Source organism: Pomacea canaliculata, linkage group LG7 (genome assembly GCF_003073045.1).
Source record: "Pomacea canaliculata isolate SZHN2017 linkage group LG7, ASM307304v1, whole genome shotgun sequence".
NCBI lineage: Eukaryota > Metazoa > Mollusca > Gastropoda > Architaenioglossa > Ampullariidae > Pomacea > Pomacea canaliculata.
This window is the reverse complement of record NC_037596.1, coordinates 18,001,234-18,029,129: the sequence shown is the minus strand read 5'-3', so window position 1 is coordinate 18,029,129 and position 27,896 is coordinate 18,001,234. Positions and strand designations below refer to the sequence as shown.

Below are 27,896 nucleotides of genomic sequence, written 5' to 3'. Positions count from 1 at the left end.
TATGCACCACTATTCTTCTAGGAGGATGAAGATTTATATCATCTATTTTGGTTGAGGACGAACCAGAAAGCAAGTACACGGAAACTACATAGGTTCAGTTTCCCTTTTAAATTGCAGAGATGAGAGCATCTTGGTAGACTGAAGACAGACTCCGAAAAAGACCTAGTATGTGTCTGGAGTGGAAAGAAGTGATGAGACGAGCAGAGCTGTACAATTTTCACTTACATTTGCCTGTGCTATTCTTGTACAAACTGTAACATTAAGTTGTTTTTTTTTTTTTACAATTGATTATGTAATGAGATCTTGTATACTATTCTATTTTCATATTTATCAGTGAGGTTATGTTAACATTATTATCCAGTCTCTCTTTTAATACTTTCCAAAATCTTAAATATTGTTTAATGCGTGAATGTTTCCTTTCTTTGGTTACAAAGTATATAATTATTAAAGTTTTATATATTTTAAAATATTTTAGCTAATAACCAAACACAATAACTGAACCATATATTTAATTTCCATGATTTTATTTATTTTAAGGATACCTCTATAAGTTTAATTCGTTCTGCAGTACTTTAATTTTTTGACAGCAATTTGCTTATACTACATTTGATATTTTGTTGTAATAGATTTAGAACCTTTGCTGTTGGAAGAATATAGTGGGAGGAAACTGCATTTAATGTGTTTTGGCAATAGAAGTCATTATGTGCATTAAATATAATTCGCTGCTTCTACAGCATGCATAATAGAATAAAATGTTGGCTATTAAAATGTCATGGACACATTTGTCGAATAAAGTGAGTGTCAGGAGAAGTGTTGCTGTGCAAGATGTCATTTTTTTAGTATATTTTATCACCTTGTTTTTATCTTTATTTGTGCTCACATTTTTGATGATAAAGATTTCTCTTTAAAAAAAATTCAGTGAAACGACAAATCCTGTCTTTTTTTTTGTTGTTAATTTACCTTTTGTGAATTGTTGGTTCTGGATTTTTAAACGGACATGTATACGGCCCAGAGAACTTGGACTGGGCGATAGTAACTTTGCGCTTGTTTCCACGTCAACAACGTTCAATAATGACCATTACATACAATACTCACAGTGGCACCACAGTTTATCACCTTGGTCACGAGCCCCCAACCTGATTCCGACACAAAACTCGAAGTGTGATGTGGGTATAGAAAACAAGATTTATTCAATTGAAGCAATTAATATAAATAATAAACTCATCTAGGGGTAGACTCCAGGCTACCGTGCTAAGGCGTACATCACTAGTCAGTGCTTTACCTCTCTCTGATCTCTAATCATTACCACTCGCGCATCAACTGAGCTCTATGTTTAAGCTGTTCTTGTTATGTGGTTCAAGTTTTGAGGTTGGTGACCCAATACTACAGTGACAGTCACGGCACTCTCATGGCTTTGTTTAATCATGATACATCAAATCCCAATACTAACAATATTATATAGGATTATACCAAATTATTTATAAGCTTATAACATGTTAGAACATACAAATAAATCTATTAGTATTAGAATATATGCACGGGAAACATCCAAATCTATAAGCACTAATATATCAGTAAGAAACAACACAAATTATTCTATAAACCACGTGCGAACGTCTATATCACATGAACCTGTCAAAGACCTATCTGGTATTTCAGGATGTGTGTACATAATGGCACCAACCTAAATTCCCTGACAACAGTGTCCTAGAAAGCCATTTGATGTTTTACATGGGACAAAGCCAGACAGTCAGATGTTCCCCGATGTCCATGGACCGGATGTCCACCCCTCTTCCTGCGCCCTGGGGAGCGGATTTACCACTGCAGTGATGACACTACAGCAACCATGAGCCAACGAACTATGTTGTGGGGACTAGATTTCCACTTGGATTTGCTCTGGGACAAAAAAGAAAACTAATACATTAACACATGCAGAGCACGTCTTCTTCTTGTATGATTCTGTGGCTGAGAGCGTCGTGTGTGGGTGATAGTTTGCACGGCATGTGTGTTTACATAAAATATTTGTAGAACATACGAGATCTAAAGACTTTTCTTTTCTATTTTTTTACGCTTTGTCATCTATTTCTATAGCAATTGCCGTATTGCCAGCATGCAACAACATAAAAAAAAGAACATAGTTAGAAGCATTTCAGAAACTTAAATTCATAACATTCATTAACTTTAAAAGCTGTCATTAAAATACTAACAAGTTTTATTTAAAGACTTGGAGTTTGTGATATCATGAAGACAATATGTGGGAAAAAGTATTTACACATTATATTCATCAATTACCGATTCTTTGCCATTATTTCATCATGTTTAACGTCTCCGAAATTAGTTATGTCTTTATAATAAGCAAAAAAACGAAATAAAATATTTGCCTTCCTGCTCTGGTAGCGACTGCTCCCTACATTCAAGGGCTTCAACCTCGTTGTGGCATCACCGCACTGTTGCAGTGAGTCGCAAGCATGAAAGGAAAGAATAGGTTTATTTATTGGTTTTTTTTGTGGATCTTACAGTTAGCTACTATTTGTCGTATTACCTAGGTTAATAGTTCGTAACATTCTCCACTTTTGTAGCCTCGGTGTGTTTACACGTGTGTTATATGTGAGACGATCTTAAGACTGATGCTTCTTTAAGAAGTTCTGGATTTGGAATGCGTATTTAGAGTACGAAGTAGTTGTCAGTTATATTTATTCAGCTTTATTGTACTTGTTATTCCTGTTGTCCTAATGATCGTGTGTTGCAAAATATACATGAAGGTGATCTTAATAATTACTTCTGATACTAAAGAAGTCCGGAAATCATTGTTTCATATTTACCTCCAGGGCACTCAGCAGGTTCCTCTTTTTCCAAATCAGGTGTCTTTACCTGACCTGACATCAAATTTATTTTTTAAAAATTTCATCCTATTCAGGTTTATTCTATTATATAACTAAGCAAAATGTTTTGAAGTAGGTAAAAAAAGACACGTGTTGTTACTCCGTACATTTCCAGATGCAGATTAAGAAGATGATCATACAACTTATGTCCAAAGTGTCAGTCACTGTCATCTTTTTGTTGATTGTGTTTCAGTTTTGTCAATTAATTCAGCAGTGTATACTATAGAGACCACTAGCCTTGTAAAAATTAAAGAGATGTAAAAGTTATATAATAACATTACAGTTATATATATTTGCTATAATAACATTTATAAATCAGTCCAAATCCTTTTGTGAACTGCATAAAGATGGTCTTGCAGTTTAAACAGCTCTTAACCAGTTGATAGACTGACACGAGTGTTTTTAAATTACATACCCATGACGAAACCTGAGAGTAGTTGAACCAAGAAATACAGAATAAACCATTTCATTTTCTTCAGAGTTTGGGTCTTTCACCACCTGCCATAGAAAAGCATGGAAAAGTATAATTATTTATAACTGTGAAGACAAGGAGAGGTTTCTGGAACGAGATTTCTACAACAGAAATACACTTTTCAATCTGCAGGTGTAGGAGAAATATTCCATATTAGAGGTAAGTATATAGTTCTGCAGTTCTACAAAAAAAGGTCTGTATCAGTCCTCACCAATATGTCAGTAAGTAGATTATAAAACTGGTATCAGGGTTAGGCTGAAAGTTAGCTCACGGTTTCCTTAGATGCTGTACACGAAATAAACGGATAGCTTCTGGAAGTCAACTCTTGTTCATAGAATTGTGGCGAAAGTCTCGGGTGCACAATCCACCCACAAAGTCTTACAAAACAATTCAGGGAGATTTTGAGAGTATGTACACAGTTTGACTCCGAAGAAATAAATTCTTCTTCCCGTCTTAAAACTACTGTTCCTAGTTTCTTCTGTAGCGGAATGAAACTCACAGAAGGACGACAACAAATTTATACTCTGCTCACTTCTCGTCTCCAAGTGGGCAGGTGAGTAGAATGATCAGGTAAGATATGCGAATATTGGAGGAACTATTCCTATCCACCATTTTTTCTACGCTGTCATGACGCTTACCAGTAAACACTAGGTATATAACCATTTTTTATCCACAACGAAGAAATTCGAGGATACATGAAGGCAAACTGCCAAACGATTTATCAAAATAAAAGAAAGAAGCTTAGGACAGCTTTAGTGATCGAGCTTGGGCCCATTTTATTGTACTTAGAATATGTCACCATTCACTTGTTAGACATGGAAAGGATAGAAGTGCTGTTTAGTATACACTTCAACAATATAAATGCTCTTTAGTGTGTGCGTGCTAAAACGAGATGTTTTAGGCTTTATTCTGTAGTCTAGCTATATTCTCTTTTTCTTTCAAGACTGCATAAATAAAAATATGTCTTCAACAGTCAGTGCATGATAACTATGTTAGTCGAATTAAATATTTGATGAAAGAGAGATGAGTGCGCCATTGTGGGGCGAGCTGTCTACAGAGAAGACGATGGAGACTGGACCACAGTGAAAGTAGCTGATGGACATTCTCAGGGAAGCATTTTAGAACTGCGGATTTTAGAACTCCGTCGAGTTAATCACCTGACTAGTGTCTTCCTGTACACGTGACCTCACTGCACCATTTGACTTTTGTGATTTAAATGTAAAAATCTGACACATGTTACACACATGTTTACACAGCGTTACATTAGTGGACATTTTAGTGTGTGTGTGTGTGAAAATGTGTTACGTATGTTTCAATTATCTAATATATATAAACAATTTACAGTTACATAATTTTTTATACATATTTCATATCGCGAATTACTTTTCACTGCATCCTGTCCCACATCGCTAGCTTTAGAAACTATTGTAAAGGGAATGACATCGACTGTTTACTCCATGTCACGCATGCCTACTGTGGTTATAAGTAGGTCTCAAACTAGACCCCTCCCTGTACCCCCTACACTATTTTACAAACATCTGTGAATACAAATCTTACCAGTAAAGGGATGTCTGCTGAAATCATTGTCATTTTGAATGAATCTCAGTTTCATTTCTATTCTCTAACAATAGTATTGAATACCATTTGTATCGTGACATTTGTAGTTATGAGTTGCCTTGACCTTTCACATCGATAGGGAAGACATTTCTGTTTCAATCAGCTCGTCATATTCAGAAAATCTTCATTTTCCGTTTCATTAGTCTCACGGCCTAATGCGAGTCCATCAGAAGAACTCCGAGACAACATCAGACTGAACACAGATGTCTTCAGTTCTTTACATTATCGTTGTATTGCTCCTGCTACAGGCTTTAATTTGTCACCAACAAGAAAATGTAAGTTTTTCCAGAATTTGTGTAATTCACTTTAAAAAAATTGAAATGTGACAGAGATAGTAGAGATTACCATTCAGAAGTATGCAAACTGTATCAATGTTCTTTTGTTTGCTTCAAGTGAGCGTTCAGATATTTACCGAGATGCTTATTTAAGCTTTTCTAGTTAGGATTTTGCATGAATATAAATACATTGGTCATTATGCACGAGACAGAGATTTCCTTTTGAGTAAGCAAATAAATATTTTAGATGTTTTATTTCAGGTGCAATCTTGGAGTTTTAATCACGTGGAACAAAATATTTATGGGTCTGGAAAACCATTTTGCTAATGTGACTTTTGGAATTAACGATTTAGCTGCAATCACACCAACACACTGTACAAAGTCACTGTCCAGACCAGAACAAGCAATGGAAGTCTGGAATATGATGGGACCATCACCTTCTTGAGCGACACCGTTCTGACCAAACCTGAAATCTGTTCGGTGCATCAGTCCACAGTCTGCGGAGCTGTACAGAAAAGTCAACAGATCGCACGTGAAATAAGATGGGAATGGGTGTGGAAAAACCCTTGTTTTAATAATTTTACAACGAGCAAAAAGACCTCAAACTTACAGTAGCTTGTAAGTATAATATATGCATATGTATTTCCAATAATACTGATAATAAAAATGAGTTTCTCGTTGGTATAGCTTAGGAAGATTTTGAAATGTTCCAGTGTAACATAAATTGCTTGTTTATCGATTATTAGATACGTTTTCATCTACTAATTATGGTTTTTCAGATTTTTTCCATATGTTACACTTGTTTATTTTGTCACAAAGACCCTCCGAGTGTCACAGGACTGACTGTCAGTGTCATGCTGTGAACAGCAGCCATCTTATTGTGGAGGGTCAGACGGTCAACATTTTCCTGCTCATTCGACAGGGATCCTCCAGCCAGCTTTCGTCTCTTAGACGAACATGGGAGGGAAATAAAGACCAGGGGAGATGAAAACATTTGAATGCCACCATCACAGCGCGAGTGCTACCAGGACTGGGCATCTGTCCGGTGTGAGCCAACTCCTCAGAAATAACAGATCCGTGTCCTTTCTTGCCACATGTAGGTAAAACAACAATTAGTATTAAGGGTTCAATAGAAACTTGTCCTGCAACGAGCACCTGTGTCTATCGTGGGGTATTGTATTGAATCGCATGCTCAGTGCACCTGTGCTTAAAATCTGATGTAAGCCTCTCAAATGAACGTTGGTGGGTGGATGTGTGTATTTCGTGACCGTTGCTTGTTGTTTCGTGTTGATGTACTTTCATATGCATAGTGGGATGTACAGTCTGGTCGACTATTAGATAAATATTTGCGTGGATGGCAAGTTAATTTCGTGATACAGTTTAAAGAAGGAAGCTGTAAACTAAAATTGCATAGTCAAACTCAGAAGGTCACAAACAACTAGTTCATGAACAGTTCCCACCATAAGAATACTTGTTCGAATGTAGATGAACTTGAATAGTTTAACATCCACCTAGTCAAGTATATTGACATTTATAACATTTAGAAACCCTTCTTACTAAAATCACTGATTTACTTATTAAAAAAAAGCCATTTGATTAATATATAAAATACATATACATTAAAAAACAAATCTCTGGCTATCAGGTTATTTTTCTAACTCTGTAGTCCTCCTCAGTTTATTGACAAATCTCCCAAGTTCATTGACATGAAAACACAGGAACTTTGGCTGTTCAGAATCAAGGCTCCTCAACAGCAATACAGAAATGTCTGTTGGCCCCATCTACGGTAGGCGAAAACAAAAACAAAGAAGTGAACTGCACACTGACTGGTAGTCCACCCAACCTGCTACTAACCCTGTCTGTTGACAAGGACGAGTGCTCAAAGAGTGGACACTGGGCCTTAACTTTGTTTAGTGAGAAAGGCTCTTCAGACATGCTAGTCTTCAGCACACCTCGTGAGTATATTTCATCAGTCGAAGAACTAGCAGAATATTACACCTGGTTCTGAGTGAATGGAGCTGTAGAACCTGGCTGTAAAAGTTTCCATGTTCATTGATGCATTGTAAATTCTAGAAGGTCCTACAATATGAATGACTGATATCTGATATAATCAGGAACGGTTGAAAAGCTTCTTACTAAATTATTTTTCTTCTTATCAAAATAAAAGAGTTAATAAATAAATAAAATTAAATGTGTACTAAATTAAACAAAACTAAATTTAAAAACCCATGAAGTCAATAGCTGGCAGTAAATATTGCGACCCTCTCTGTGTAAAGCAGCATTAGTTGTAATCAATGGCAGCAACTAATCATGATGTCACGTGACCAGACATCAGCCTTTTCCACCTTTTGTTTTTGTCTGACTGACCTCGGACACGACTTGGTTCCGCTCGGAGTTTCTGTTGTTCACGAAACGCGCTGGGATGTTGGTGATGTGGTCTAGTCTCTGGCCAGACTATTTCTGTCCTTGCGTTTATACACTCGATGTTTTTTACTAGTTTTACTAGCATAGCAAGTGGCTCACCATTCCCAGTCACTTTTCCCACAATTCCTTGTCATCGGTTTTTGATCCACGAATGGCAATGCGATATGTTTTTGCATCTCCTACGGCCTTTCGGGTAAATTGTTACGAGTAGTTTAAGATGCAACTATAATTTTCGCAACTGTGCAACAACATTTGTTTATTCCGACTCTACCGTTCAACCGCGCATGCGCCAAATCGTCATTTGTCGCTTCGACAACTGAGGTAAAGGAAATGAAAGTACATCGTCTTCTACATCGTGTTTGATGACATCATCTGAAAGAGGTGAGCAGCTTGAAAGATAGTAAAATACTATCAATATTTATTATTAATATGTGGTTGTGTATGATGAACACTGAGGTGAGAGTGGAGAGACTCACGAGGCTGACTGATAATCTGTTCTTAGTGGTTTCTTAATTCAGAATAAGACACCTTGCATGAAAGTTTTGCATGTATGTGTGTGTGTTGTCTAGTCTCTGACTTTGGCCATTATGTTGCCTGATGTTGCTCAGTCACAGGTTAACGAGGTTAGTACAGAATTCTTGTAGATACGCAATCAAGAAAATTTTGTAATTTTTATTCCCGTAATTATACCAATTAAACAAGAAGGCTAGTGTCCAAAATCCGACACATTCCTGACTTCACAAATGCAAAGGTTGCTATTTTCAGCATATTCCTTCCGTTATTAAGACAACTACTTCATAACTGTTTTAATCTGTTTATTAATTATTATTATTTATAATCTGTGAATCCAAAGCTAGAAAAGTGTTCCCCATACAGCTGGACAGGGAAAACCCGAGATATCGCCAATCTCTTCCTTTTCGGGAACTGACCATGCTGACCATCACGTACACAAGTTCTGGAAGAATATTTATGCCCTAGTCAGCTTGTTATAATGAGAGGACCTCGTTTTACATTTCATTAATTTCATAAACTTTTCATAGGTTCTCTTTGTGGACCAGACTCAAACTGTCAAAAATGTCTTCACTTCTTTATATCACGTTTGTCTTGTTCCTGTCTCAAGCCATAATTTGCTCAAACCAAAAAACATGTAAGTAGCAATTTAAAAATTATGATTAAATAAAAATATAATTTAAGATTTACATGGATATTATAAACATTCTTTTTTTAGAATTGACTTATAAAGTCTGCTATGGAAGCTTTATTGTAAAGATTTCAAGTACAAGTAGAGGTTCTGTTTCAGGCTCAGTCCTACAGTTTTATCATCTAGAAGAAGACCTTTTGTCCATCATGGAAGACCACCACATCAACGTGACATTCGGGATGAACATCTCAGCCTGCAATCCGTCCAGTCAACTGTACAAAGTCGCTGTACTCACCGGTACAAACAATGGAAGTCTGGAATACGATGGGACCATCACCTTCTCCAGGGATGAGTGTTCTGGCACCAGACAGAAATCAGTTCGCTGCATCACTTCTTCAGGTCCTGCACAGCTGTACAGGAGAGTGAACAGATCTCACGAGCTCATCGTGTGGGAATGGCTATGGAAAGACTACAATTTCTCGACAATGCGAAAGGAGCTGAAACTGATTGTAGCTTGTGAGTAGACGATATGTAGCATCATTGAAATATATAATGATAAGGATAATGAGATAATAGCAGTTATCACAAGTATGGACTCAATGTCTGCATGTGTGTGTGTCCGTGTGTGCATGAGCGAACGGCAGTGTGTACATGGTACATCCGATTACCATAATTTCTTTGTACAAATTGTTATTTTTTTTTCATTTTGTATTTTACAGACCCACCAAGTGTCAAAAGCCTGACCGTCAATGGACAAGATGCTGACGATAGTTACATCCTTGAAAGGGGTCAGAAGGTCGAAATATCCTGTTTATTTGATCAAGGAAATCCTCCTTCTAACGTTTGGCTGTCGGACGAACACGGAAAAGAAATAAAATCCTACAGAGGTGAACAATACCTCAATACTTCCTTCACAGCCAACTGCGACCAGCATCCGTCATCTGTCCGGTGTGAAGGAAACTCGTCAGAAAACAGCAAATCTGTGTTTTTTCTTGTCAGATGTGAGTAGAATATATTTTATTTCCGTCTAGGGTCTACAATTCAATATGACAAAGTGAATGTTTCCTGTTGATGTATGATAGTATGTTCAGTGTTCTTAACTGACCCAGGCTTTAGGTAAAAGTCTGACTTGCGCACCTGAGTATTTTTACGAAAGGAAAATTTTTAAAAAGTGTGGCAGTACTTTCGTATGTGAGGATGGATGTACTTGCTGTTTGAGCTTTACTTAATGCTGAATAAAGACTGGATTAATGATGAAAGTTCAGCAAGTACCGCCAGATAAATTTTCAGAAAATAAGAATTATATAGTGATTACGATGTCAATTCTGAAAGGTACAAACACCTGGTAACATGAACAATTCCGGTTATAACAAGACTGTTTGAAACTTTAAAAACCGACCTTAATTAGGTAACCTTTTCAGTTCCGTGTAGTGAAACATTTTAGCTATAGATGCATTTCCCACAAACTTCAACAAGTGATCCCTTCTCAACAGTAGCATAATACGATGAATTAGGGGTATGGGTACCCTTAAGGTTGGCGTGCCTGAACCCCATTAACTGATAAAAATCAACTGCAAAGATAAAAGACATCGAAAAAATATACATCTTTAGCTATTACAATTGTTTTTAACTCTTGTAGGTCCTCCTCAGTTTATTGATAAAGCTCCGGAAATCATTGACTACGAAACACAGGAAGGTTGGAAGTTCAGAGTAAAGGCTTATTCCACAAAAGTTCACAAATGCCTTCTGGCCCCATCCGTGGTCGGCGAGAATAAAAACAAAGAAGTGAACTGCACACTGACCGGTAGTCCCCCCAGTCTGGTGCTGACCATTGTTGTGGACAAGGAGGAATGTTCACAGAGTGGACACTGGGCCTTGACTGTGTTTAATGAGGAAGGTTCTTCAGACATGTTAGTCTTCAGCGTGTCGTCACGTGAGTATAGCTCGTCAATAGACAGTAAACAGGGTTACACTAGTTAGTGCATCATTAGCCTGGGATAAACAAGACGACTTGGAACACTTTCAAATATGCGTTCTTCATTCTATCTAATATCTAGAAAGTTCCACGATCTATAAAGACTTGTATTCATATAACACTTAAATTGAATAACGTAACAAATAACGATTAAAATTATTAAAAAAAACTTTTGAACAAGAATTCATACTACAAAATATCAATTTTATCTGTGATTGTTGACAACAGAAGATAATACTGTACATTGTTGAGTAAGAATAAACAATAAAGTCAAAATAATAAATAGGATTTCCAGAAAACTATTAACATCGTTAGCTAGTAATGAATACTGCGGTCATCTTCGTTTAAGAAGTGTTGAGTAGTAACCAATGGCAACAAATAATCATGATCTGTCACCTCAATAATCATCAGCTCTTTGACCTTTTGTTTTTTGTCTCACTGACCTGGGATTCGACATGGCACCACTCAGAGTTTATGTTGCTAATGACTTACATGCTGGGATGCTGATCACGTGGTCTGGTCATTTCGCAAGCGTTTCGTGTCCTTGCATGGAGACATTTTTTTGTTTCCCGCACAAGAAACCTGAGTTTGGTTAGTTTTGCCGTGTCCAGCAAGTGGCAAACTGCACCAAATTTCCAGTTTCATTTTCAACAATTATCTTTTGATCTAATTTTCTTGATAACGACACCAGTGACAAGCGAATTTGTATTCTGCCGATCAGACCGAATTCCAAATGTATTTTTGAGAGTAATTTATTATGAAGTTATTAAAATTGTCTCAAGATATGGAAGAAGAGAAAGCTTGCTGATTGTGTCTCTAACGTTCAACCGCGAAAGAACCAAAAGTTCCTTCGACCCTTGTGGATAATTGAGGCTTCTGTACAGTTTCTGGTGTTGTCATCTGAAAGAGGTCAACAGTTTGGTAGGTAAAACAAATATTTTCGCTTTTTAATATTGTTTATCTTGTAACATTCTCCTTAACAAAGACAAGAAATCCAAGAGATTTTATTTTTGTCATGACAAGTATATGTGTGCATGCCTGCGTGTGTTTGCATGTGTGTATGCGTGCGTGTCTCAATAAGTTGGTGTGCGCGAGTGTGCACATGACTCGTTCCTTCCTGTTTCATACAAATATTTACATTAAGTGCATTTTTTGTAACAGTTTTCTGAGCAGTGACCACCTGCCCAAGCTTCTTCGTTACGTGTTTATAGCAGACCTCATCTTCCAGTCTGAAGTCCACGATCTCGCAACCGGTGTTTAGTCACGTGACTGTATTTAAAGTCAGCTGACCTCAGTGGGAGCAGGTCAAACGTCGGCTTAAACTGTTCTTTTAAAACTAGAAAATGTTGATTTCTTACAAGTATTGCATCTTTCTCGAGGGTTTCTTGATATTTTGTGGTTTAGTAATAATAAATAAGGCACCTGAGTGATATTAAATTCTAAAAACACATGGCAATATCAATTGTCACGATTATCTGACAGCAGCAAAAAGAAAATGCAATTTTGTGCATTTCTTGTCAGTGAAAATTTTACATGTTCTTCTGACATTACCCATGGTCTCGCTTCCTGAAGTAGGCCTCAAGCCTCTAACTTTGTTACAGGTCAACGATGCTAGTACTTTCAATCGGTCAAAACAGTTTAATTTGATCTTTAAATGTCTGAATGATAGTTATTTCAAAAAACTCATCTTTCATAGATTGAAGAGCAGAATTATACGCAAACAACAAACAAAATAAATGTCAGTACCTTTTGCAGCTTTTATAGTGGCAATTATTACAGACTTGATATTGATAATAATCTTGGTTATTTGTTATTGAAACAGCAGCTGTCACTCGTTTTTAATTTTGTGGTCGTGAGACTGTTCTTTTCATCATAGTAGCTGTCTACAGGGAAATGCCCCATGATGGAGAGAAGAGGAGCGAGAATGAAAGACTCCTTCCAAGCTACGATTCAACAAATGCTCTAAGGAGGCGAGTAGACTGGCAAAACAATATTGCAACTGCTTTTTATTAAGAGGGTAAAGCTCAAAGTTTAAATGAATAAAATAGTAGTAGACATCTGCTTTATCATTGTTATTACCACGCTGTCATCTCCAAAGTATTCTTTGCAGACTCTTTTTCTGTTAGTCTCTAACTCTTTCTGTCTTTGCGAAAGATACAAAGAATGAACTGAGTGGCGAGTGTATGCGGGTAGGAGGTGGAGGACGACTGACATGTTGAGCACCATGACACATCATACTGATTTTTATTAAATTTATCTTACAGCTTTTGAACCTTTTGACCTCTTCAAATTAACGGTATTGCGTTCTTTAACTGGAACATTTTTTAGTGGCCTTAAGTCCTTTCTGTGATGTAATGTGTAGACTGAGGACATTTATACTTTGTGTAACAGGTAATCACAAGGTGACTACAGGTAAAGTCAAGTAGTTGGCAGTCAGCCCGCTAACCCGAGCCACTGACACTCAACTGTAAAATAATTAATGTCACACGTACACACAGACACACACACACACAAAGAGGTAGACAGAAGATGTTTTGAGAGTCAGCCTAAAAATTTTTTTCATTTGCTAAGATAATATTACCGTGTTGACCTGCCTTGTTGTGACAGTTTATCTTATCCTCTATGCAGTGTTATTTTTGTAGGTATAAATACACAACTGTACAGTCAATGCTTCCGATACTGGTCAAACGAAATAGAATATTTTGGAGAAGACACCAGAGAGAAACACTCCTCTATACACGCACATATGCAGTCCACATACAAGAACACAATGTACCTATTCTTATCTCTATGTCTACGGTGCGGGTTCAAGTGAGTTCAAGCTTCCTGATTATTTTGGCAGGTTGCACCCTGACGTGCAGGTGAAAACTGATCCCTGGCTGTAACAGTCAGCTTTTCTCGGAAAGCCCAAGCCTTAAAAAAAAGTAGACATTTTTTCAGAATTGGAAATGATTTCATTGTTTGACCATCAAGAAACATTGTCATTAGAAGTGTATTTACGACACATTTTCATAATTTAGCCATAATGAAGGTTACATACACTCGCTCTTTTAATTATTTATAAATAGATATACACTCAAAAACACAGCAGTACACACATATACAAATGCAGTATCTATAATACAGTGGTACCTCGACATACGAGTTTAATTCGTTCTGTAACCTTGCTCGTATGTCAAATTGCTCGTATCTCAAAGCAATTTTCCCCCTTGAAATTAATTGAAATGCCATTAATCCGTTCCAGCTCCCAAAACACTACCTCAGTTGTTTTTGTTAAGTGTTTTTGAATAAGAAAAATGTATTTACAAGAAGAAACATTTATTTATAAATAACAAATACATATTCTATACAAACATAGTAAAAGAAAAAGTGAAGTGCTTACGGGAGCGCTTAATTTTCGTCACTGGTCTTCGCTTTTTTCGCCACGCTTTGCTCATTTTCACCTGCAGATCGTTTAAATTGTTCAAGGAGGTTTGTTTCTTCCTTTCAGGATATTGGGGAAATGAGGCAAGTTAATTTCGTTGAACAACTCCGATGCACGATCAGTTGCAACTTTTTTTCCACATTCCCAAGATCTCCTTTATATCTCTTGTAGAGATAACCTCCTCCATTTCTATAATGTTTAATGTTTATTGATAATGCTTAATGTTTAGTGATAATGTTTTGTAAATGTACAAAAAGCAAAAAAACGCGAACTCAACTTATCAAAAATGCTTCGAACACGAGGGAAGCAAGCACACAGACTGAGGTCTAGTCTGAGGTGGGAGAAACTGTTGGATGCTGCACAACATCCGCCCGCATGTTAGGGTCGTGTGCAGCGGTGTAGTGTGCGATTCCTCGTATCTCAAATCTTGCTCTTATCTCGAAGCAAAATATCGCTCGCTCGGCGGCTCGTATCTCAAAACACTCGTATGTTAGGGCACTCGTATGTCGAGGTACCACTGTACAGTCATATTTTTTTTAGACATAGCTGTAGTCGTCCTATCGTTGGTTCATCTGATTTTACACAAAACTTATGCAACAGAAAAAATAACACACATGCGCGCAGACATGTTTATCTACCCACCCACACCATAGACACACATCATCATCAGGATCGTCGTCGTTGTCACCATCATTGTTGTAGTTTTCGTCGTTGTAAGAATACTAACAGATTGTGACAATTTTTGAAGCTAAGAACAGCTGTGAATAATAAGACATCCCTGTTAGCCAGCAATACTGTGGTCTTTCCACAGTCTAACTTAACATGTCGTTTGAAAGATGATTTTCGCCTCGAAATTAACGAACAGACAATGCGTGGACATGATTTCTACATTGCCATCACCTTCTACTCCTCCTCAAGCTACATCTATTCTCTCTTTTAGAACGAGAGATGGGGGAAAAATAGAGAAGAATACAGTTTGCTTTCGATTGCCTATTGTACACGGCTTTTTCTTTCAGGAAACATGTGAAGACGGATATTCCTGGACACAAATATGACATTTCTTTCCATCTCTCTCTCTCCATATATTACTAGTTTCTTCATCGATAATTTTCTTTTTTCAGAGACGGACGGAGCAAATACTTGAAAATATACCTGTCGTTATATCTAATAATACATATACAAAATTTATTTATTACTTTATTATTTGTCTTGATTTCTGCTTCAGACTGCACACTGGGTATTACACTAGAGTGGTCCGACCGGCCTAAGCCTTTTTTTCTGTACCTGTGTTTTGGTGCGCGACATAGGTAAAGGTGAGTGTAACTCTGTGATTACTAGACAGGTCAAGTCTCAGGTGTCAAGATTGAACATGGATGTCATCACGCGCTCTGGCAACAAACATTTCCAAAAGGCTTAAGCCCAGATAAGTATTTTGTTTCGTTTTAATAAACTGCAATTTTACACACTTCATGAACATGGACAAGAGCAAACACACTCTGAAAAAGTGGAAAACATAAGCAGATTAGCAAACTATGTAACAAAACTAGTGACTAAATTGCTACACTTTCTGCTGTTTTTCAGTTGTGTCTGAAGATTTCAGGAACCAGATTATGTGTGCACAACATAAGGAAAACGTTCATGGCAAATGTTGATTTTGACAACAAACAGGGACGGGGGAGGTTTGGCTGACCAGACAGACAGACAGGGGAGGATGTCGTGAGTGAGAAAGTGCGAGGTGAGGGATGACAGCATCTATTGATGTATAGGATTTCATGTGTCCTGTGTTTGTACAGTTTAGTTCAACAGGTTGCCTCATTATTCACTCAGCAAGGGGAAGTCAAACAGGCCTAGGTGTCTTTTCTCTACCACTGTTTTGTTCAGGTGCGTATCACTCCCCTATTATTTGGACAGGTCAAGGTAAAGGTCAGCAATATCTACACCATCATGACATCACGTGGAGCAGTAAACACTCGAAAGGCTTGAGCCCCTAACTGTAGGTGTTCACTTTTATGTTTCACAGAATGTTCACTGCTAGCCAGGGGCTCCTAAGGGTGTAGTATGAACAGCAATAAACATTGTAACACTCCAGGGCAACATGTCTATAATCAGAGAGATTAGTATCCATAGTGTAGATTGTTCTACATGGTAAAGTTTGAATAGTCAAGGGAGATAAAAATTACTTGACAATAAATGGCAAATAAATGTTATTAACAGCAATAGTGTAACACAGGCACAATAATGACATGAAAACTAAAAACGAATTCACATCTATCAACAAGATTAATGGAAGTATAAAGAAAAATATGTATACAATTAGACATATTGTACAACAAATAGTGATCACGATCTTTTCCTAACCCTTGTTCAAGCAGAATTTTTTTTTTTCTCTTGAGCATCATCGTCTCCAGAACCCTGTATGGGTGCTCTGTTTCCAGCTTACTTTCTGCACGTGGTTGTATAAAACGTATCTTAATAAAAAAAATCTAGGTTTAACTTTGGATCCATGACAAGAAAAATAAATGACTGGATGATTCATGTATATGTGGGCAAAGGCAGATAACTCTCTGTACAGCTTTTCATTCAATTCTCTTTTTTTCTCTGTCGTTACCTCTCTCCTCGTCCCTCTGTCTTTCCCTCTGTCTTATTCTATGCATACATAAAATGTCTGACTCATTTATATATATATATAAAAGTGTTTCATTACTACAATCGTTTTCGTGCGAAAAACAAAATTTTTCTAAGCGCCTGAATGTGTTACAGACAGTTGAAAAAAAGGTTATAACCCATAATTTTTATATATTTAAAAATGAACATTTATGTGAATTTCTTCAAAATTATTGAATATGTCCTTATTTACTGGTGCATGTAAAAATTAAGTGATGCAATTGGTGTAAGCACAAACAAAAGTGATTACAGAGAATGAAGCGATGTCTACATACGTGAAGAGAGTGTTGATATATTAAAAACTTTTTTCTTTAAAGCTTTCTCAGATGACACATTTTGAAAGAAATGTGTTCTCAAGTCTGCTTAGTAAAAAATATTTACAAATGCCTAATGATGTATGAGAGCGCATCGTTTGATAAGTTTATGCTGCCATGGCGTGTCTTTAAAAAATTACAATCACACATTGTTTGTAAACAAGTCCAAGCAGACTTTTTTCTCCATAAACGAGTGATTGTTGAGTATAATAATTGTCTCTAGCAGCTTTTCATCCATTGCCACTGCTTTTGGCAATAAATTTGGACTAGAATCAACAGAACCGAGAAAGTGTCAAGACTCTAGTGTACAAACTATTCCGTTTTTCTGAGTAGTAACAGCGTGTCTGTGGTAATGAGATGTGAAACTCATTAATATAGTGTTAGTCTCCATCTTGCACTCAGATGTAGAAAACGATCAAAATTCTTTCAACTGCAATGATAAAAACATATTTTAAAGTGCTTTATCACAAATATCAATCTACTCTTAGAACCAAATTGTAAAGTTAGGTGCAGAAGGATAAGGTAGTTGATAAAGAATTAAAAAACAGCATCAACAATAGCTAGAATGGGAAGAACAACAAAGAAAAGAAGAATTAAAAACACGCATGACTAGAATAAACTATTAGTGATTTTAACAAAGTATTAGCAAATTTCAGTTGTTATGTCTAATGTTAAGGGTTAGAGTTTTTCTGTTTTGTGCAAGTGTAAACTACATTATTACCAATTTCTCAAACTTCTTCAGATGTAAAATATTCACAAGTGCTGTCTTTTTTGTTGTCCACAGATTCTTGCAAGAGAGGATTGCTTGAAGAAGATGGTGTCTCTCTGCAGATGGTTAAATAATTTGCTTGTTACAGTTCCGATACTACAATTGACACGAAACAATAAAAGCTAAGCTAAATAGCTGTCAATTAGTTTCATTTTCTGGTAATATGCCTGGCTTGTATATGTCTGTTACATCACGTTGTTACGTAACTGATTTAAATAATATTTCATGTTCATTTCTTTCACTTTACTTTTAAGTTTTAGTGCTTTTAGAAATGATAGCTATCATGTTACCATGAAACATTTAAGAACGATCTTGAGTGAACAAAACAAATAAATGATCAAAATTATTATTTATTTTATTTACTTTTTTTAACTCGTGAAATGTTTGTGTCTTACCTCAAAGGGATGCTTTTCGGAGTTATCTCCCTTGAGCTTTGTGTGTGAAAGCACATGCTACAGAGGCGAAGTGCCCTAAAATACAGCAATGAACATTTCTACAATTCATGTTAAAGTTTGAGGAGCTACAAGGTCAAAGCAATAACTTTTCTGTTTCTAAGTCTCTCTAGCCCTCTCTCTGGCTGGCATCTGGCTTTTTATTGTAAATCCACCACATGGTAGATTGACAGATATTTAATGAAATACTCAGTGTGTTGATACCATTAAAGGGTTGACGTTTTCCTCTTTAAGCGTTGAAAACATTTGTTTTTCCTTGTTTTACTACATTTCTTTATCCATTTATATTTAACCAATGATAGAAATTTGAATTCTTAGAAAGGGAGCGGTTTTAATACAAATGATTTGTAAGCCATTACAAAAAAAGATGAGGTCTAAGAGATAATTTTGATTCACAACAGGAACTGTACTCATTATAATTACTGATATTGCCTTTAAGTTCCTCTTATAAAGGAACAAGAGCAAAATCGGTGTAAGGTTTAATGAAAAGACAAATATAATATTTCAACCTTTTCCATCTTACTTACAATTTCTTTATTCTTGAAATCACTGAAACAGACAAATAAAGTATTTTAGAGGCTTTTACGAAACTCCTTGAATATGAAACTGAAACTTCAACAAGCTCTTAAAGAGTTTGTTAGTAAAAGGTTTCTTGTGAAATAAATAGCTCGATAAACTTTGTGCTATTTTTGATAAACTAATACTGTAGTCATCTGCATAAACGGATAATAATTTGAAATAAAAAATGCCGGCTGACTAGTACACTTGCTAATGAAATAAAGTGCAGTTTCATAATCCTCTAAGCATGCAATGTTTTATTTTTAAATAATGACCAAATAATGTTTCTTACTTTCGAAAATTTGTGTTCTGTTCTTTCTACGCAGAAAGACGAGCAACCCCAGCAAGAGAAGAGCGCCAGTGACGATACCAGCAATAAACAAAATACGATCTGTAGCTGTCAAGACAAATATTTAATTTTATTGTAGCTTGTAATGGATTATAAAAGAAAAAGAAAGAAAGAAAGCAGCTAGGAAAATAGACAAAAAAAGCATTCATATATGTGTATAAAATAAAAACAAAGCAGTTCTATTTATGTATAATTTCAAGTATACATATAAATTCAACACACACACACTCTCTCTCTAATTATATATATTGAATGGTTTCTTTAACATGAAAGTTGTAAATTTAGTATTTTAAGTAAAAACGAATATTGCTTACATTCTAGATAATGTTTATAAGCATGCCTTTTATGTGTAAAATTATTTATAACACAAGTATAATCAAAATTTCTACCTGAATGTGAAGACAAAAGTGAAACACCTTTCAATGTGTCACAAGATGCATGTGAAACATTACATCCGTTCCGAATGTGAACACTGTTGTTATTAAATTAGATTTCCCGTCCTTAATCTTGAGATTATTTTTATTCTGCAAACATGTCACTTAACTCTCCAGTCCAAAAGGTAAACGTTTTTCACTTTATCGAAGTCTAAAATAATTTACTTTTTGGAGATTTTCGAAAATTAAGGTGTAGCAAGTAGACAGAGCTTGATTATGATCGACTGTCGCTGAGAAGCAAGGTGTAAGTAGAAATCGAATACCCACCAGCAAATATGTATTTTGAAAGGAGTGCATTTGTTTTGTACACTTACAAGTCAGCGAGGCTTCTTCTGTAAAGACGTTTTCGGGAACTTCCGTATCTATGACACAACACACAAAGATAACATCTGATAAACTCTCATGTTTACTCTAATTGTATTCGTAAACATTAGCAAATATGCATGAAACCAAATAATGGGGCATCTATTTATGTGACTTTCACATCGTATGTCGGTGAAGTGTGTATGAAAGAGAGAATGCAGACTTCACATTTTATTGTAGGCTTACGTCCATGTACGAAGTTGCAAGTTGTAGTCGCACAAACAGTATATGATAGAGAGAGAGGGATGTGTGGGTGTGTGTCCCTGCACAACATCACTTGTTCCTTGTTTGGCTAGGGCACTAGATTTTGTCTACTTGCAAAAACAAAACAAAAACTCGGATCGCATTTGTGTATAACGGGAATGGGGCTTGTTCCTTAAGGTTATCCTTTTTTCCCAAACGCATTGAGATATTGTCTTGTCTCTCGTTCATGTGCTTTTGTCGCTTTAATAAAACTTACTTTTTTTATTGTTATTCTGTGTTAATTTTCTTTTTCTTAAGTTTCTGTGGGCTGTCATAAGGCGACAGATTAGTGAGTTGAGAGTTTAAGTTTGCGAGAGTTTGCTTGCCTGCTTGCTTAAAGGTCAAAGTTCGAGGACCACTAAGAGGAAGATCATTTACAATATCTACTTTGATTCTCGTGCTTGAACGGCTGTATTCTTAGAAACTTAAAATTTTAATATTTTACGACCTAAATAATACATTTCTTTTTGTACATAAAGATAAAATGCGATATTTAAAAAAAATTGTGAAACGTATAACATGTCAAATAAAGTTCCTATTATGAAACCTTATTATGAACCAAATTACTACAAGTAAAAAATAAAAATAAGATAATATTTTTTTGAATTACTTTTTGGTGGCCAGACACAGGATGTGGTGTTTCCTGCACTTGAATCTTCCGTTTGACACACGAATTTCCCGGGCGTCCGTTCGAATGTGTCAGGGATTGATATGTAAGCTGCAGAAGAAACTGTTTTTTCGTAGACAAAGCCAACACCGTTGAAACATTCCGTCTCATTGAATAGTAGACAGTTAACAACCTGTGCTGTTAAAAAAATATAGAAACAACAGAAAATTGTACAGAGCGTGAGCTAAAATATGTCTGGCATTTGATATACATTCGATTTAGAGTTTAATAATTTTATTCGTACTTTTGCTCAGTAAACATTTAAACCTCAATAGGCTTTATTTGTTTTACTGATAGAGAATGTTATAAAGTTTAACTCACAGATGACATGCATGTTTACAAGCAAAATAACAAGGAATAAGAACAATTAAAACTGACAAAGTATTTTAATAGAGACTTGAAGGTGGAAAAACTTAACAGAAAGACAAGAACTCACCAGATAAAGAATCATGAGCAAAACCCAATTTGATAACATACAATATTTAGAGTTTTCAAAAGTTACACAATATAAGAAAATTTACATTTATTTCATTTAAAAAGATTATTACTTTGTGAGCCATTCTGTGGATGAAAGTAGACGCTAAACGATGCCATGCGAAGAAATTCGCAGACGATGTTATATCCTTTGGACGTAGATATCAACTGGCAGCTCATTTTGTATTACCTAAAATAGTAATAATAAATAAAAGATAAGAAATAAAACTCAACATAGACTTTTGAAACATAAGGATTCTATCTGGCAAGTCATCAACACACAAAGTCTTTGTGTTAGACCTTGATATGTGGAATACAGAGTTATAGTTCTAAACATAACATTAAGTAATACTTATTTAAATTTAGATACTTTCAGTGTTTTATATAAATATAATTAGTTCTATGGATAAAAGTGACTGATTACTGGAAACTTTAGAAAGCTTTTTTAATTATTATTTACTGTAAACGCACCTATATACAACTATACATGTATTTGAACGTTCTGTTTTGACTATTTTTCTACTTAATCCCTGAACAGTGTTCAGTGTACCATGTCTGTTGTTTATTTTAGACATAGTTTTGGATTAGTCTGTAGAAAATAAGCGCCGATTTTTGTTATCGAGTAATAATAAACTATTCAGTGTCAAAGGTCGTAACGATAAATCTGGGGCTAGTTGTCTTTCCTTACTACATTTTTTTCGCAACCCTTTGCAGGCCCCCCACAGTGCAGCGCGGGTCACAGCCTCGCTTTGGGTTTTAGTTGTTAACATGGTAAAATTTCAAATTTAAATTGAATCTGTAACAAAAGTGAGGTAGACATGCATTGCACACATCATCTGGAGAGGGAAGCTATGCATTACTAACAATTGTGCTGCAAATGACTGGTGCACAGTAAACAATCAGTGCAAGTAGGCTGCATACACAAAGATGCATAAAAATGGTTGCTTTCCACGATTTGTGGCTTTCGCCCGCTTGTGCTTACGAAAAAGCATTTCATTGCAGTGCATTTTAGTACTTAATAAATAAATTTGGTATGAAGCAGTAATTATACTTTATACAAATGTTAGCAACTCACTTTCCACTCTGCATACTGCGCCTTTGTATTCGACCTTGACTTTCCGATGGTTTGGGCGTAAGCCTTCACCCACTTCCGGTAAATTCCGATTAACGCACTCAGCTTAGAAAATAATCCCTTAAAGAGATCCGAACCTCCACTTCCCACACAGAAAGTCTCCTGCATTAACCACTAGACTATATTGACAAGCTCTTGGTGTCGTGTATTAAAGTCTCTTTAACTGACTTAGGATGGCAGCTACCAACGGGTTGTTCATCCATACCATGAAGCCACTTAATCACTACCACTTTAAATTACACTGAATATTTTTGTGACGCATCGAAAAGACATTTGAGAATAGTTCTAGTCGTTTCTTCATTCACTTCCTATTTTGTATGCAAAACGCACAGGAATAAAATCTCATTTAGTTCGACCGCGTGCATATGACTACAATTGATTAATCAACCATAAAAATGTGAGTTTGTTGCCTTTGTGGCAACTGGAATCTTTTCTCTGTATTTACAAGTACTTTGTTGTACCACGTGTTTACTCTTAAAACAAGTTTCTTGATTTGTTTACAGCATGCAAAAACATTCTAATATAATGATACTGAATAATTAAACTCCTTTATATAGCACATCTCTCCAGTATCGGTTGAACTCTAGGCACTTTACATACCTACAGGCTGTATATTAGGAGATAAGTTTTTATAAAGGGTTAAAAATTGTGAACAGCAATGAAAAGACGACGGCGTTTTGTCCCCCAGAAGGGTCGTGACCTTCCTCTTTGCATAACATGTGACATGCAGGGTGGACCAGCTCCACACCTAATTTACCATCAAATATAGCAAAAGTGGATACACGACAAACAGTGTAACACAGTATTATAATATTTCCTCTAACATCAATACCAACGTTTCAAAATATTTCACGGATCGAAATACTTCTGCTTCCGTGTCTACTCAGATTCTTCTAATAAGCATTTAGAGTGCTCTTAATTGCTTTAACAAGGAAACTTTAATCCTTTCAATTTCCTTCTTTTTTTTATCATGATTTCTCTCATAAGTGAAGTTGTCGTGTTTGCTAACACGGAGAATGTTTACAATGAGTTCGTTTAAGAATGCACATTATTTGTCGCTGCTAGTTTTCCTAACGCTGAAGGAAATACTTGTATCAGCATGTGAGTTGGATTATTATTTGACCATTGTACATTGATTTTGTTGATTTTCCTGTGTCTGTGATTGATAATAATTATTTCCCTCGTAGTGCAAATACGTAATCTATTTCTCAGTTTCACTTCTGTAAAATTAAATAATCTTAAAATAAGCTGACCTCTTTAAGTAAACCCCGACTTTCATGATTAAAATGTTGCAATTTTATATGGCAACTAAAACGTGCTTCTATTTAAAATTTTATCTTAAAAATGTTAAATGATTTATGAGCGTGTTTTTCCCTGAACAGGCTGGATAACGAACGTATCAGAAACATGGTATAAAAAGGAAAGAGATTTCGCAAATATCAGTTATACCTTTGACCCTATGAAAGGCTCACAATTTCTCTTTCCATTGAACGTCAAGTTTGAAGTTTGTGAAAATAACAACACGGAACTAAAATGCAACTGCATTGCGTCACGACAGTCTGAGAACATGAATGTGAGCATTCGGTGCACAACCAACAAGTTTTGTATGTTCAACTTTGAAAGTTTGGGCAGCTTCGAGATTCGCATCTCTTATCCGATCAGTCGACCATTAAGTGCGCTGCAACTGTCACTGAGGGACAGTAAGTCGAAACAGGAGACGCTGAAGATGATATATCTTGAAGTCTTGTGTAAGTATTCCTACATTGTTTGCGATGTTAAAGTAATAGAAAGCAACAACAGTTTCGTTTCTATCTAGTTTTAAGACCCACAAGGAAGACTATCGTATCTAGGTAAATGTATAAGAATAGTTTCATATCGTCCAGTGTACGTTTACCCTCCTCCTGTCAATTTCATTGTCATTCATCCCTCTGTGTTTAAAAGAATGTTGCTTACAAATTTTAATAAGTTTCTACTAATTTATTTAATCTTTAATTTACCAAATTATATTTTAAGAAATTACAAATTTCACGTAATGCTCCATAGTACTTAAGAATTATCTTGTGCTATATGCGCTCTCTGTTACACTTTTATAAACAAATTTTCTGCCCAACATTTGCGCATCAGTAGAAAATATTTTTGGAACAACAACAATACCTATCAGCTGCTGTATTCCTCAAATAATTTGAATACATAACATGTCCATGTGTTTATCCTTTAAGTCTGCGAATGTTTTATATTTTCAATATTTGAGTAACATTTGAGTGTACATATGTACTCGGGTGTGTACAGATCCCCCCAAAGTCATACTTTTGACTGTCGACGGGCGTGAAGTGAACGGACATCACCTTATTACCGAGGGTCAGAAGGTCAACATTTCCTGCTCTTTTGAGAAAGGAAATCCACCAGCGTCCTTTTACCTGTTAGATAATAACAGCCAGAGACTGAACACGACTGCAGCTGAAAATTATCTCAACTACACATTGTCGGCGCAGTGTTCAAGTCCATGGTCTTCAGTCAGGTGTGAAGGAAATGGATCTGAACAAAATAAGTCAGTGTCCTTTGCTGTTGCATGTAAGTATGTTTTATTAACTGCTGTGCTTTCTGGCTTATGTTCTTTAACTTTGTTCATGACTACATCTGTTGAAAAAGAAATGTGTGGGAATGGTTATGCCTATGAGACAAGGTTGTGGCTAGAATCATGGTGATAATGATGACAGTACCGCTGTAAAAATCACTAAAACTGATTATAGATGTGTAACAAAAGTTATACCTGAAGCTGCAAATAAATGAAAAAAGATAACATTCATAACAGTTTGTTTCAAAAACTTTCTTGATCATCTTTTAAAGCATCGATTCATTGTCAAAATTAAGTGTCAGAACTTGATATTTTGGTTGCAAAAAGATTTAATCCGTAGGTGAAGAGAGTAAATTAATCGCGTTCTCACGTGCACAGAAAAAGGTGAAGAGTTTTTGTTTAAAAAAAAAAGGTTCTAATAGAATAAAATTGGCGTCCTCATAAATCAAAACTCTTGGCAAATTATATCCCTTTCCGAGGATTCGCCCATTCACCTGTGTCCAGGTGGGAACTGTGTCTGCCATGTCAGGTAAAGTGTTTTGGTTAGAACCACAGTTGCTGTGAAGGTGCGCAAGTCTCGATACACCGACCCTTGGGTCGGGACACAAACCATCTCACCCCAGAGGTGACAACGAACATCTTTCTCCAGAGGAACCATCTGGGTAGTGTGGTTTATGTTGGGGCAAATATTAAACTCTGACAGGCATCAGAAGAGGCTCTTAGACTCAAACAAACGAGTAATGTAGGTCAAAGAGTCTGATAAACAAGTGTTTGTTTAAGCAGCGAAGTTAAAATTTATTTCGGTAAGCAAAACAAGATTCGAGTGTCAATTTAAATCTTCCGTGTGTTTACCATTGACTTCCATGTGCTTGAGACTGGACTCTGACTTCCCTGATGTGCCTGCTATTTGTATGTACTAAGACGATGATTCGAAATACGATTTCGTTGCCCCTTTTTTCTTAATATATATCTTCATTTATAGATAAGTCTCAAACTTAATTATTGTCGATTCTTGTTTAAACTGTTTCAGGCCCTCCTCAGTTTACCAACAAGGTAAACAAAATCAGTGTGGAAGCCTCTAACGAAGTAAGACTACCTGTCAAGGCTCACACCACGCACGTGACTGCTTGTTACCTGGAGTCATTACACGATGAATCATTCAAAGACGTGAACTGCACGTTAACTGGTCACGTGCCTGATCTTGTACTGAATCTTCAGTTAAGTAAGAGAGATAGCATTACTGAAGGAAACTGGACATTAACTCTACTGAATGAAGAAGGTTCAGCAAATACCACATTAAGCATCATTCAGTATTCAAGTAAGTACTTTTTAAGTAATGAAGCAGTAAGAATTAAATAAATATTCCTTTCAATAAAAGCATGAAGTGAATAGTACAGTAAATAGTAGTGGAAAGAGAGAGAGAGAGAAAGAGAAAGAGAAAGAAAGAGAATGTAGCAAATTTTACATATTTTATGCATTTAGTCGACTGATTCAATGAAACATAATTTAAGAACACTTGTCTTTGATCAAATAAGCAATTAAGGTTACCGTGATCTCTGTGTGAAGAATTTCAAAGCTCATCGAAGTTTATTGCAGCTTTCTTCACCAGTGGGTGTTGTTGCTGACGCAGTCTTTGCCACAGTTTTAATAATTATCGCCGGGTTAGCTATCGCGTCTGCCACGTGCTTGCCCTCTAACAACCGGTTTCCAAGCAACAGCAAAGCATTACCGGAACTTGGTATTATTTCTTGGAACATTCATTCACTGTAACTACCAATTATTACATGTTTAAAACAGCTTTATTTAAATAAAATTCCCACTTCAAAAAAGATTTCTAAAATATGTTAAAGTTAAATTACTGTTCGAAGATATTGATCGTTCAACTTTGCGCCAAGATGAAGGCTATAAATAGCTACATGTAAGTATGACGTGTCACTTCTCTTATACTGTGTGTCTGGTGTGTGGACAGAGTAAGATCAATCAGTATTGTTCACTTTTCTGGTGCTGATTTCATGTTTTCTATAAGTGAGGTTGGAAATTTCAATGAAAGATAATCTGAGACATTGTTTCTGCTCTTGGCAGGAATACGACAGAGCATCAGAATGTTGACAACTACATTCACCTGTGACTCACCTTCGCTAGACGACCTCATCATTGCCGTCGTCAGTGTCACAAGTGCCAACTGCGATTCTTCAGTTCTACATCAATGCGTGTTTCTTGCCTTCTTACATTTACAAAAGAACATTTTATGCAAATATCAAGGAAAATTGTAAAGGTGTGTGTACTTAAGAAATGTTTGAGTATTTTTACTTATTGGATTTATATACTTTCATCACATTACTTTACATAAATGTTACGCATTATGAACCAGTCGTTTGACGTGTCCTAATTGTCTATTATGGTTTGACATAAAAGTGTATTTATATATACACTAGGCCAGCTATCCACCGGAAGACCCCAGGCGGCCTCAAGTCCGTTTCGGTTGATATGAGTTAACGAAAGCGTCGCTCCGTCAGCTCTCCCTGTGGCTGGTACTAGTCGCCTATTTATGGGATGACATATATATATATAACGTACTATATATATATACTGCGATTAATATTGTCTGAAGTCGCTTTCAAAGATAATATTACTTTACGACATTTGCGATGACAAAACAGCAGCCACGTTAATTGTTGAACGTACTCTTTGC

At 36.1% G+C, this 27,896-nt stretch overlaps 3 protein-coding genes and 1 long non-coding RNA gene across 7 annotated transcripts; 2 read left to right on the top strand and 2 right to left on the bottom strand.

Moving 5' to 3' along the window:
- Positions 1-1,864: 1,864 nt before the first annotated feature.
- On the bottom strand, positions 1,865-3,909 carry LOC112568067. The gene is made up of 4 exons (XR_003099975.1): positions 3,626-3,909; positions 3,298-3,380; positions 2,823-2,876; positions 1,865-1,896 (listed from the first exon to the last, which is right to left on the bottom strand). It is a non-coding gene; the product is annotated as an uncharacterized LOC112568067 (long non-coding RNA).
- A 3,079-nt stretch (positions 3,910-6,988) lies between these two features.
- Positions 6,989-13,858, top strand: LOC112569584. Of its 3 annotated transcripts, XM_025247405.1 has the most exons (5): positions 8,123-8,817; positions 8,971-9,327; positions 9,531-9,812; positions 10,451-10,744; positions 13,629-13,858. In XM_025247405.1, exons 1-5 carry the CDS (start codon positions 8,745-8,747, stop codon positions 13,649-13,651), a joined length of 1,029 nt encoding a protein of 342 aa, XP_025103190.1. In that variant the 5' UTR covers positions 8,123-8,744; the 3' UTR covers positions 13,652-13,858. The 3 variants fall into 3 exon arrangements, with proteins under 3 accessions (XP_025103191.1, XP_025103190.1, XP_025103189.1); XM_025247406.1 differs by lacking the exons at positions 8,123-8,817; positions 13,629-13,858 and adding an exon at positions 6,989-8,051 and having other exon boundaries at positions 10,451-12,342; XM_025247404.1 differs by lacking the exon at positions 13,629-13,858 and having other exon boundaries at positions 10,451-12,342.
- A 2,084-nt stretch (positions 13,859-15,942) lies between these two features.
- LOC112568936 lies at positions 15,943-27,289 on the bottom strand. Of its 2 annotated transcripts, none has more exons than XM_025246512.1 (9): positions 26,753-27,289; positions 21,572-21,687; positions 20,967-21,161; positions 20,065-20,112; positions 19,260-19,364; positions 18,937-18,958; positions 18,353-18,427; positions 17,910-18,013; positions 15,943-17,618 (listed from the first exon to the last, which is right to left on the bottom strand). In XM_025246512.1, exons 2-8 carry the CDS (start codon positions 21,675-21,677, stop codon positions 17,917-17,919), a joined length of 648 nt encoding a protein of 215 aa, XP_025102297.1. In that variant the 5' UTR covers positions 21,678-21,687; positions 26,753-27,289; the 3' UTR covers positions 15,943-17,618; positions 17,910-17,916. The 2 variants fall into 2 exon arrangements, with proteins under 2 accessions (XP_025102297.1, XP_025102296.1); XM_025246511.1 differs by lacking the exon at positions 26,753-27,289 and adding an exon at positions 22,573-22,691.
- LOC112567488 lies at positions 22,801-27,477 on the top strand. Its single transcript, XM_025244181.1, has 5 exons — positions 22,801-23,730; positions 24,012-24,377; positions 24,919-25,200; positions 26,235-26,522; positions 27,287-27,477. The coding sequence occupies exons 1-5, from the start codon at positions 23,646-23,648 to the stop codon at positions 27,475-27,477; spliced, it is 1,212 nt and encodes a 403-aa protein (XP_025099966.1). The 5' UTR covers positions 22,801-23,645.
- The last annotated feature ends 419 nt before the right edge of the window (positions 27,478-27,896 follow it).

What these genes read in the sequence shown, in the direction of transcription:
- LOC112569584 (XM_025247404.1), top strand. Translation starts at nt 8,745, where the DNA reads ATGTCTTCACTTCTTTATATCACGTTTGTCTTGTTCCTGTCTCAAGCC. An exon ending in GCTGAAACTGATTGTAGCTT is followed by an intron (nt 9,328 to 9,530) that starts GTGAGTAGACGA and finishes TGTATTTTACAG; the next exon opens with ACCCACCAAGTGTCAAAAGC. An exon ending in TGTGTTTTTTCTTGTCAGAT is followed by an intron (nt 9,813 to 10,450) that starts GTGAGTAGAATA and finishes TAACTCTTGTAG; the next exon opens with GTCCTCCTCAGTTTATTGAT.
- LOC112568936 (XM_025246512.1), bottom strand. Translation starts at nt 21,677, where the DNA reads ATGAGCTGCCAGTTGATATCTACGTCCAAAGGATATAACATCGTCTGC. An exon ending in TCCACAGAATGGCTCACAAA is followed by an intron (nt 21,162 to 21,571) that starts GTAATAATCTTT and finishes TTTTTTTAACAG; the next exon opens with CACAGGTTGTTAACTGTCTA. An exon ending in ATTTCAAGAATAAAGAAATT is followed by an intron (nt 18,428 to 18,936) that starts GTAAGTAAGATG and finishes GCTGTATTTTAG; the next exon opens with GGCACTTCGCCTCTGTAGCA.
- LOC112567488 (XM_025244181.1), top strand. Translation starts at nt 23,646, where the DNA reads ATGTTTACAATGAGTTCGTTTAAGAATGCACATTATTTGTCGCTGCTA. An exon ending in GGAAATACTTGTATCAGCAT is followed by an intron (nt 23,731 to 24,011) that starts GTGAGTTGGATT and finishes TTCCCTGAACAG; the next exon opens with GCTGGATAACGAACGTATCA. An exon ending in AGTGTCCTTTGCTGTTGCAT is followed by an intron (nt 25,201 to 26,234) that starts GTAAGTATGTTT and finishes AAACTGTTTCAG; the next exon opens with GCCCTCCTCAGTTTACCAAC.